This window comes from Mesoplodon bidens (assembly GCF_964165515.1).
Source record: "Mesoplodon bidens genome assembly, chromosome: 3".
NCBI classification, from domain to species: Eukaryota; Metazoa; Chordata; class Mammalia; order Artiodactyla; family Ziphiidae; genus Mesoplodon; species Mesoplodon bidens.
The window spans coordinates 148662153-148674189 of NC_138178.1; the positions used below are offsets into that span (position 1 = coordinate 148662153).

Here is a 12037-nt window from a genome sequence, read left to right on the forward strand (position 1 = left end):
GAATTATCCCATGCCCACCCTCTCAGACTGTGCTTTTATCATATCTTAGAGAAACTGAAGGTTAGCAAGAGTAAGGCACATCCCCAAGGTCACAGAGCTGGTGGGAGGGGAAACCTGGATCCAGACACAGGCTGCTTGCCTCGTGGCCACTCCTGTGGGAGATGCCAGGCTAAGGGCTTGGCTGTAGCTGGGATGGAGAAGGAGAGATGTTGGGGTTCCTTGGGGTTCTTCTGACGTTTTGCCTCAGGAACTGGAAATTGAACTGGGAGTAGATCCCCTACTGGTAGAGAAGGTCCCAGACCAATTTTTAAAAGGATGGGTTCATTCATCTCAATGAAACAGAGAAGCTTGAGAGATCGAAGCTAGAGCCAGCTCTGAACTGTCTAGTCTAGGCCTGCAGCACAGGCCCAGGGAAGAGCCGGGAGAAAGGCTTGATTGCTACTTGAGGCTCTCTGCTCAGGAGATCAGTCCCAGGCCAGATTCCACTCTGGGTTGATAGAGGTGTACATCACCTATAAGTGGAAAGGAACCAAAATAACCATTGAGCAGTGTGCCCAGTCGGTACCCAGGACTACGCTAAGTGCCCACCTCCATTTCCTTATCTAAATACTCATAACACAGTCTGAGGTAGATTCTGTGATCGACCCATTTTGCAAGTGGGTAAACTGGGGCTCAGGGTGGTTGAGTAGCTCGTCCAAGGTGATGAACTAGCAAGTTGCAGAGCCGGGCGGGATTTGAACCCAGGTCTGTTTACAAAAGCCGAGTGTGTTCCACAAAGCCAGAGCTCCAGGGTACTGGAGCTGGCATTAGTGCAACACCAATCAAGTCTTTGCCCAAGCACCTGTGTGTCCCAGACTCCGCTTGAAACCTGGCCTGCTCACACTGACTGCTATGCACACCTTGCCTGTCCCAAGGTGGTGGCAGGTGTCCAGCACACTCTGCAGACTTAAGCCTTAAAGCACGCTGTGGAAGTGTGTCAGCATTATTCCCTAACAGTGCGGTTAGACGGATCAGATTACAGGTAAAGTGACTGCAGCCTGCAGACCTGGGCGTCACAAAGGCTACCTCTCCTACTCCCCTCAAGAAAGCCTTACTTAACCCCTCAGATTAATTTAAATACAGATGTTCACAAACCACATTTCAGGTTCAAATGTGCACAAATGAGATGACCATTAGACAACACTGGAAGGCAATAAAGCCCCTGACACCTTCCAGCCCTCCTGGAAAGGCTCAGGACACCTGGCCTTAGCTCACTTCTCCCCAGAAGCTGCAAATCTGCTTATTTGTTTTTCATTTCTGCCTTTGGATTGAGCGGGAGGCGGTCATGGGAGCAGCCACCCCCACCCCGGGAGCAGAGGCTACACCCACAGTGGCCGAGACTCACCATCTCCCTGCGTGAGGCCCATCCGCGTAGCCATATCCGGCCTCCCCTTTAATAAGCCGGTCGTTGAGCTAAATCCCGGGTGTGCTCCCCCTGGCGTTGGACGCTTTTGATTGACAAAACTAATCTCTCCTCCACCCTCACGTCTGCCGCTGCCTGCATCCTCTTGCAAATCATGTACTCGGCTGCTGACAATTAGATAGAAGACTTGGGATTCGGACGCGGGAGGGTTATGAGGTTATGAATCAATCGTGGGAGCCCGAGTGAGATAACAAACCGGGGGAGCCCGTCCCAGACACCTCGCCACAGCACTCAGAGCCTCCCAGTTGATTTATGAGTTGGTAATAACCTCGCCCAGTCTCCTGCCCCCTATTATTTTTTATAATGCGCCGGGAAGCGGGAAAGTGCCGTCTGAGCGGGAGAGGGGGGCTGGCGGGAGAAAGTCCACCAGGGGCTCCCCGTCGGCCGGGCTGGCTGTCTTTCCTGCTGTGTGCGCTGTGAGTCGCTGAGAGGCGCAGTTGCCACGTGCCCGCGGAGGCCGGCAAGCCGATGTGCCTGGCCTGGAAGAAGACCCCAGGGAGGTGGGCCCGGCCTGCCCTGCTTTAGGACTGGATAAGGCAGTGATGCTTGGGTATCACCGGGTTCAAAATGATAGTCTTGTGTGTCTGGATTTAATTGTTCCAAACTGTTCGAGTCAGACTGACACAAAAGCCTCCGGTTTAGAAGGGAGAATCACAGGCTGGATCAAAGCCAATCGCAGGCAGTTTGAACTCTGCAGCCTGGGAGCCAGTGAGGCCAACAGCAAGGACAGGCGAGAGGAGAAAGGGGCACCAGGTCTTTCTGCCTCGAGAAGAGAGTTGAAGACTTCACCTTTCCTTCTACTCGTCCTCTTTAGGTGCCAGCCAGGGTTGAACGAGGAGGAGGCAGTTCAGATTGCTGGCTAATGGGTTTTTTGGAAGTATAGTTGATTTACAATACTGTGTTAATTTCAGGTATAGAGCAAAGTGATTCAGATATATATATATAGATAGATATAGATATAGATAGATATATACATTCTTTTTTTTTTTTTTTTTTTTTTTTTGCTGTACGCGGGCCTCTCACTGTTGTGGCCTCTCCCATTGCGGAGCACAGGCTCCGGACATGCAGGCTCAGTGGCCATGGCTCACGGGCCCAGCTGCTCCACGGCATGTGGGATCTTCCCGGACCGGGGAACGAACCCATGTCCCCTGCATTGGCAGGCGGACTCTCAACCAATGCGCCACCAGGGAAGCCCCAGATATATATATATATATATATATATATATATATATATATATATATATATATATATATTCTTTTAAAATTCTTTTCCATTATAGTTCATTACAAGATATTGAATATAATTCCCTGTGCTATGCAGTGAATCCTTGTTGTTTATGTATTTGCCTTATATTTTTTAAAGCATTCATTTGCTGAGACTTCTTTTTACAAGGAGAGGTGTGGTTTTTGAAAGAAAGTGTCAATGGGTGGAAAACCCTGAACCTTTCCTCTAAAGCAGTAGTTGCAAAAGGCCCAACCAAGGTTGGTGCTGGTCTGTGATGAAGTTTCCATGGGCCATAAAAAATTGAGAAAAAAAATTTAAATGTAATGAATAATATGTGCATAGAAATGGATATGTATTATATGATGCCCATTTGAATATAACTATTGATCAATGAGTGTTTATGAAACCCCAGCTTCATGCCAGGTCTTTGCTTGGTGCCAGAGGTAAAACAGTATAACAGAGTCCCGCTATCTCGGAACTATAGTTATGGGTTGAATTGTGTCATCCCCAAAATTTATATGTTGTGGTCCTCACCTCTGATACCTCAGAATGTGACCTTATTTGGATACACGGTTGTTGCATATGTAATTAGTTACGATAAACTAGTTTAGGGTGGGCCATAATCCACTATGCCCTTATAAAAAGGAGAAATTAGACACAGAGGCATACATACAGGGATAACGCCACGTGAAGATGAAGGCAGAGATTGGGGTAATGCTTCTACAAGACAAGGCACACCAAAGACTGCCAGCAAAGCATCAGAAGTGAGGGGAGAGGCTGGGACCACTTCTCCCTCACAGCCCTCAGGTGAACCAGCTCTGCCCACACCTGGATCTTGGTCTTCCTGTCTCTAGAACTGTGAGACAATAAATTTCTGTGGTTTAAGCTGCTCAGTTTGTGGTACTTTGTTAGGCAGTCCCAGGAAACTAATACAAAGAGGGAAGCAGACACTGACCAAACCATCACGCTGTAGATGTCTAGTTCCAAACCCAGATAAGTGCCCAAGAGAAGGTGCTCACTTCCTGGAAAATGTCCTCCAGAGGAGCAAAGCTACAAAAGCTGCCAGGCGGGGGTCCCACCCCCTCCACGAGGCCCTGTCAGCCTCCTAAAGTTTGCCTGCTGCAACTCCCTCCTTTGCTTCTCCTTCTGTCCAACAAGCTGACCATCAGCAGATCCCTTCCTAAAAGCATCAGAAGACATTTGAGATCCTCTAAGGACTAAAATGAAAAAGCAGGCAAATAACAAGAAGTTCAAGTTGCTGCTGCTTCTCTGAGCCACACCGATGACTTGGTGAGACACTTGGCTCCAATATGAATGTAAAACACAGACTCTCTCCATAGCTCATGAGTGTTTTGCTTATTACGTTCCAGGAGCTGTGCTGGCATTGCACATACAGCATCTCCTTTAACCCCAGAGCCTAAGCAGCAGGTCCTTTTATTATTGTCCTCAATTTCATATGAGGAAATGAGGGCACAGAGCAGGTAGGTTACCTAATAATAAACAGGCCATTTCAGCAAAACCATGCGCCAGGCTTTTGGAGAGAGTTTTGTACACATGACCTTGTTTTATCCTGGAAGTAGGTGGGATTTCCCCCAGGTGACCCATGAAAATGGAGATTGGGGTGGATGTTAATTAAGGGACCTGCCCAGGATCCCACAACTTGGAAATGGCATACCATGAGTTGAGCTCCTATCTGCCTGACTTTATAAACAATGTGCTTTATTGCTTCATATGCTTGGGAAGCAAGTGTATATCTGTTAAATTTGTCACCATTTTCCTTGGAAAAACTCAAGCCCATTGCGAAACAATACCTCTCAAAAAATGCCACTAGGGCTTCCCTGGTGGCGCGGTGGTTGAGAGTCCGCCTGCCGATGCAGGGGACATGGGTTCGTGCCCCGGTCCAGGAAGATCCCACATGCCGCGGAGCGTCTAGGCCCGTGAGCCATGGCCACTGAGCCTGCGCGTCCGGAGCCTGTGCTCCGCAATGGGAGAGGCCACAACAGTGAGAGGCCCGTGTACTGCAAAAAAAAAAAAAAAATGCCACTAGGCTTTTTATCACGCTAGTTCTGCCACCTGTATTTCCTTCTATCTACTGCCAGCTATTCGTCGTGTCCGCCCCCCCAAAACCCAGTTGAACATTTGCTCACAAGCTTTCTCTGCTAGCTAATTGTGCATTTTTTATTGTTTTTTAAACAAAGTCATAAAAGAATGGTCTAAAGTTGTTAAAAACTTCCCTACTTAGGGTGTCCTTGAATTCATCTGCAAAATGGAGATAATAATCTATTTACACCATATAATTATTATAGTAGAATCATTCCAAGCCTGGAATATAGAAAGTGCTCAATAAATTATTAGCTCAATAGCTAACAGTAATAATTATTATTATCACTACATTAGTGTCTGTACTTCAAGAAAGAAATAGAGTACAGAAGATAACTTTTCCAATTATTCTTCTATGTACTACTTGGAAAGTTATTCAGAGATAAGGGGGGCAGAATGGTGTAGTGGAGATAATAATTCACGTGAGAGTGCCTGGATTCCAAGCTTGGCTCTGTTAGGTACTAGCATGTGACCTGGGGCCTCTCTGGGCCTAATCTTTAAAACAGGTATAAGAGTTGTTATATTTTACATAGCTATTGTCAAGATGATGTGTGACAACAGGGTTAAGTGTCCAGCTCTGGCCTAGTGCACAGTGGGCACTGGGGAATGTCATCCATCTTGGCGGGCTTTGGCCTGCACATGGCACCTGCATGCGTGGTTAGGTGGCACAAAGCTGCCCTCTGTACTCACAGGTGCAGCAGAGACCTTGGCAGATACTTGAAAATCCAATGGAGGACGGAGTCGTAACCTTGCCTAAGGAGTACCGTGAGCTCACTCACGGCAGGAACTGTCTTTTTTTTTTTTTTTTGCGGTACGCGGGCCTCTCACTGTTGTGACCTCTCCCATCGCGGAGCACAGGCTCCGGACGCGCAGGCCCAGTGGCCACGGCTCACAGGCCCAGCCACTCCACGGCACACGGGACCCTCCCAGACCGGGGCACGAACCCGTGTCCCCCTCATCGGCAGGCAGACTCCCAACCACTGCGCCACCAGGGAAGCCCAGGAACTGTCTTATCCTTGGTTGAGCTCCGGAAAAATAGTTTACTCAAGTGGAAGTGTCTTTCTCCAGTGGGGAGGACTGATGAGTAAGTTATCAATTGCTTCAGTTACCAGAACCATGATATATAAGCTACCAAGTTGCAGGTAACTTGAAATTTGCAGGTGACTGGAAGCCGTCTTTTGTCAAGTTTGCATAATCTAATTTGGGCTCAGATTGATACAAAACTTTGGGGACAATGAAGGAAGTGTTTCATAGTAGGATCTGCTTGGGTTTTGACTTATTTCAAAAGAAGATCCAGGTATCCCTCATTCTTTAGGGGAGCTTAAAATGCCAGAAGCCAAGTCCAGCATAGAACACTTTTATAGTAAGGGTCTCCCCCAAGCCAGAAAGAGAACTTTCTAAAATCTCGGAAGATCTTACCAGCTTGCTCAAATCCAGTTTATATTGATCTAGAGTTAATACAACTTGGGAAGAGGTCACTGGGTCTCACTCTACCCAAGTTAACAAGTAAGCAAACCCCAGGGAGGGGTGCTGGGCGTCACCCTTTGTCCAGGACTGTAGTGAACAGCCCTGTTAGAGTCTACAGAAGGCCACTCCAAGGCTCAGAGCCAGCCAGATGGCCAGACAGTGACCAATTTGAGGCCCATGACCAAGCCACCTGCTCTGTACTCCTCAGGAGGGAAGACAGCTTTGTGAGTCCTGCCTTCATTCCTCTGCCCTTTCCCCGGAGAGCAGCGGGAGCACAGGGCCTGGGGGCAGCAGAAGGCTGTGCTCCATACCCTCTCTACTTGGGTCTGTAGCCCTGACTCTCCACGTTCTCACCACTTCAGGCTCAGAGGCCAATTCTTCCCTCTCTGCTCCTTAACAAAAAAGGATTTTTCTCAGTGCAAAAGTAATATATGAATGTTCTATGAACTCCCAAATAATAAGGAAATGTAAAGAACAGGAATTTCCCATAATTTGACCCTCGCCCCTCCCCAAGATAACCTAAATTTAACAGTTTAAATATACTTCCAGGGCTTCCCTGGTGGTGCAGTGGTTAAGAATCCGCCTGCCAATGCAGGGGACACGGGTTCGAGCCCTGGTCCGGAAAGATCCCACATGCTGCGGAGCAGATAAGCCCGTGTGCCACAATTACTGAGCCTGCGCTCTAGGACCCATGAGCCGCAACTACTGAAGCCCGCACACCTAGAGCCCATGCTCCGCAACAAGAAAAGCTACCGCAATGAGAAGTCCGCACACCGCAACAAAGAGTAGCCCCCGTTCACCACAACTAGAGAAAGCCCACACATAGCAACAAAGACCCAATGCAGCCAAAAATAAATAAATAAATATACTTCCAGAACTTTTCTCCTCCACATTTGTATATATCTATACATATGTAAGTAATAGAATACAAATATAAATATATATTTTCTATTGTAAAAATGTCATTTTACGATATACACTATTCTCAATATGCTTTTTCATTTAATACGGTAGGTGTTCAATAAATATTTGTTGTATGGATGAGCCATAATTTATGTATTGAATCCCCAAGTTGCGTCCAAATGCCCTGCCAATAAACATAATTATATACATATGTAAGACATAATTGAAATACGGGCTTACAACACATATAGAAACATAAAGCATACCTGCATATAATAAATATATACTGAAATATATTAACAATCCACGCAGGTTGTGAAGAAGTGTTTCAGGTGCCCTCTGGTGTATTTCATGGATATCCCTAGTATAAATGTTGATAAATTAGCCTCAAAAAGAAAACTTTCAGCCAAATGTTTTGGGATCTTTGGGAAAAAAGAACGGCTATCGTGCACTTGTTCTTCATGTTTTTATATTGGCTTTAAGTCCTTGGCAGGCAGGGCAGCTTGGCAAAGAGAAGAACCAGAATCCAATGGTCGTAACAAAAGGCAACAATCAATTTTAGATAGAACAGAAAAAAAAAGTCTGCTGCAAATTCTTATTAGAATAAGAAGGAAAGAATGATTGGGAGAAGGAGGAAAGAAGGAAGAAAGGAAAGAGAAAAGAGAAGAATAAAAATGTTTTCTCCTGATGGTTATTTGGACTATTCTTGCCTGGTTCTACAGTGTAATAATTGTAGGTCTTATAAAGGACATAACATTATGACAGATTTCCCTTCCTTACTTGTTCCTGAGGCTGAACCTGCAGCGGTTTACTGCCTGCTCACAAGGCTGAGGCTGACCCTTCCTGGATTAGTCCAATGAAGCCTAAAATACCCCACGCCCACGAGAATGAGACTGTCCACAGCCCCAGACATCATTGTGTGTGCTCAGGTCCCTCAAGCAGTGCCCATGCGTGTCAGGGATGGCGGTGGCGTGGGTGCTGCTACAGATTGAAGACAGTGGCCTGGACAGCCCAGGACAGCAGCCCAGCCCCACTAGGGCCTGAGGACGGTTCCACGTGTCCCCAGATGAGACAGTGACTGTCATGGTGGCTACACCAGCAACAGGAAACCCAGGTCTGTGGTCCCTGCAGTGCTAGGGGAGAAGGCCAGGGGCTTTTGTGACTTTTGCTTCTTTACCAAAAAAATGCTTACATGTGATCCTTCAGCTCTGTGAATGCAAACCGGAGCCTGGGGGACTGGGCAGGACAATTAGGCCGGACATGAGTGCAGAAAGCCAAAGGGGGTAGAAACCCAGACAATGGTACTGAAGGCTGGGGTGGGGTGGAGGGGGGAGCGGATATGATAGCAAGGAAGGAGTTTCAATGTGAATGAATACTAATTAGTGACATGGATATTAATGATGACAGTAATTAACAGGGGAAAGGAAGGGCTGTCATTGTCCCAGGGTGACTAATCAATCTTGGCAGGTGATAAATAATGGTTCAGCAAGCTCAGCAGAAAGATAATCCTCTTGCCCGGGGGAGAGCTGTTGCTGATGCTGGAAACCTCTCCGTTTCTAGGCAACCCACAAAATAAAGGACTGTTTTTCTTTTGAGGGAAAAACAGGTTAGAGCCTCTCCCCCCAACCCCCAACTTGGGATTACAGTTTGTATTTGATTTCTGCTTTGTTCTTCATTTCCTAGGACAAATGTTGAACTTGTATAATTTGGAGGAAGTGGACACACACACACACACACACACACACACACACACACAGAAACATACTCTCCCTTTCTCTCTAAGAATGTGAATGAAAAGGAGTGTTTTTGATCCAAAGTTTAGTTCATAGATGCCATCTGGGAGAAAGAGTGGGGAAATGCTTAGAAGTCTTGCTTTTGAGGTTGAAATGCAGGGAACTTGCAGGGCCATGTCAGTGGAGGCTAGTCCTGGGATGGGGGGACAAGCACAGACAGGGCAGGACAGTCTACTGTGCAGAGTTCATTCACCTTCCAGAGAGCCAGAGAGAAACAAAATGTCTAGGTACTCAGGCCTGTACTGGTCTCACTTCTGAACCCCAGTCAAATTTCTGAGCAATTTTAATTCTGGAAAAAGGGCAATATTCGTTCAACCCCGCTGCTGGGGTTTCCAGTGTTTTAGCTGGGAGTCCATCCCAGGAGAGCTTCTGGCAGGCCCTCTCCCTCACGCCATGCCTCAGACCCATGACAAGACTTGGATATCTAGAACTGCCGCCCTTTTCAGGCTGTTTTCCATCAAACATTTCATCCTGAGGTGACAAAGCCACCTTCGAAGATCTGAACTGGTTTAAAGTGAGATTTTGGGGTGACAAAGGTAGCTTGCACAGAAGTTCAGAACCTCCCAAAAAATTGGACTCCTCTACCCACACATGAACTGCACTGGCCTAAGAACACTGGTTCTAGGTGCCACATTTAAAGGGAGGCAAACAAAAGCAAATATATTCTGAGAATTGTGACCAAAATGAGGAGGGACCCCAGATCGTGTCATCAGAAGAAACAGCTGAGGAATCCAGGCGTGTTTCACCTGGAGGGCAGGAAACTCAAGGAGAACATTGATAATACATTGGACGGACTGTCCAAATAGTTGAAGGATTGTCTCACAGAGTGAGAGGTCTGAGTTCGTGTTTCTGTCATCAGAGGGCAAAACTAAGACCAAAGAGAGGAATTCAGAGAAGGGCAAATTGCTGTTGAGAGAAATCTAAGATGATTTAACTGGGACAGGTTGGCCAACAGGAAATTTGTGAGTTTCCAGGCACTAGGGTTTTTCTAAATGGAAATTACAGCACCTCTTGTCCAGGGTGTTGTGGATGGGGCTTGTGTATTGGCTAGGGTTGGAGTAGATAAGCTTTAAAAGTCCCTTCTGATTCTTAAGATTTTATGTTAGTTAAGGCATTACTAGATGCCAAAACAGATAATCCTCAAATATCCGGGGCTCAACACGACCAAGTTTCTTTTTCAATCAGGTCACCCAAATGGGCCTCAATTTTCATGTCTGTTCAGGATCCCAGGCTCCTTCCACACATGGCTCTGCCCTCCCCTAGGCCCCTGGAGTTCTCTCCATTCAGCCAGCAGATGGGGAAGAACGGTGTGGAGTGTGGAGGGTCACACAGGAGTTCTATGGTCTGAGTCTGGAAATCGCTTATGGCATTTCCACCCACATTCCATTGTCAGAATTCAGTGCACACCCAACTGCAGGAGAGTCTAGAAATGTAATCTAGCTGTGGCCCAGGGGATAGAGGAGAGAGGTTTTGGTGAACACATAGAAGTTTCTCCCACAGACACAGGGGCTTATTCATTCCGGATGAGCCCAGGCCAGAAGTAGAGATTTTTTTCAGGAACCTGTGAGGTCATCTGTGTTGGGCAGGCCTTGTCAGTTGAGGCTAGTGAGCTAAAAGGAGTCTCCTCCCTCAGGAAATGGTCTGGGGCCAGGCATGATAAGACTTCCTCTAGCCTGTCGTCAAAATATGTATTCTCAGGAAGGCCCCTCCAGAAGCGCCCTAGAGAAATGTGGATACAAGACCATCCTGAGTCATCAGAAGTGGATTTTGGGGGGGAAAGAATGGGACTGTGACTACAGAAGCATACTAATGGATGGAAAGGGTTGGTTAGGATGGAAAAGTGTCAATATTACCTAGCTCTCCAGGTGTGTGCTAATTAGAATTAGGAGTCTCTTGGGTAACCATGTTTCTTCTGGCACAGAGTTAAACATCCATGAGGCCTTCAGTTGACATTGCTTTATCCTTGCAGGTACTGACATTGTGCAGTGGCTTATGAAGAACCTCTCCATTGAGGACCCAGGTACCTGACCCTTGACCCTGACTTTACCCCCATGATATCAGTGAACAACCCATAACCAAATTCCAAACCAGATTCTCCTATCCTCCTGAGAACTGGGCCTATACACGTGAATTCCAAGATGTAGAATCACTCTATTTACAAATAGAATTAATTAATTTTCTCCACTGAATTCCTATCTTTAAATTTAAATCACCCTTGAAGGAAATGAGCAACTCTTTAGAATGCCAAAGAGCCCAATACAATAACATGGAAAATGAGATGAACTCTGGTTAGCCACAGCAATTAAAGATAAGTTGTAGCACTGTCACGGAACAGCCTTCTAGAGCCAGGTCTTAAAATTAGGTTGCCTGATCCACAATTAAGAGGTTTAATTATTTGCTAAGACTGCTTCTGTTCTCTGCTTCTGCAAGAAGTGAAGGAATGATTTTTTTTTTCAACTTTAATTGTGCAATGCAATTACCTCACCAGGAAAACAACAGCAAACCCTGGCCAGTAAAACAGTTTCCAAATCTGTCCTCCCACCAGCAAATAAGCAGTAAAATTTATTTTCATAGCAAAATTAGAAAATGCAGGGTTCCAGAATAAAATGAAAATTCTAGATAAGAAAACTTTTCTGAATTTATTATATACTCCCCATCTTAACTAAGTATTCTTGCTGCCTGAAGGTCATATTTACAAACATCCACTAATGTATTCTGATGTTCTTGGGGATTAGACCTATTTACCTCAATTTGAATGCCCTTCAATTGCTCTGCTTTTTAAAGATTTTTTTCAAGTGCCCATTCTAGGTGTCTGACCTTCAGCTGTGATTCCTTGCCGGGGTCAGTATGTCAGCTCGGGCATTCCTGTATTTTAATCTGATGCTCCTAATAGACTATTGACTATGAAACAATACAACTTACATAGAGTTCAATTAAACATAGGCGCCAGAAATCTGAGTGCCAGAAAAGCAGGTCATGAACAGAACACTAGCCTTTTTCCCCATCATGATTAATGGCCACTCTCATGATTAGTGAAAATTCTTAACTCTAGTCAAGTTCTTAATCCTCAGGGGGAAACTATGAATG

General features: G+C 46.0%; 1 protein-coding gene across 1 annotated transcript in view; it reads left to right on the top strand.

The window, feature by feature from the left end:
• RGS6 (regulator of G protein signaling 6) overlaps positions 1 to 12037 on the top strand; it is a 574555-nt gene that overhangs the window by 461790 nt on the left and 100728 nt on the right. The window contains exon 4 of the mRNA XM_081227834.1: positions 10920 to 10970. Within this exon, the coding sequence (XP_081083960.1) occupies positions 10920 to 10970 (51 nt within the window). The remainder of the gene's footprint in view (positions 1 to 10919; positions 10971 to 12037) is intronic.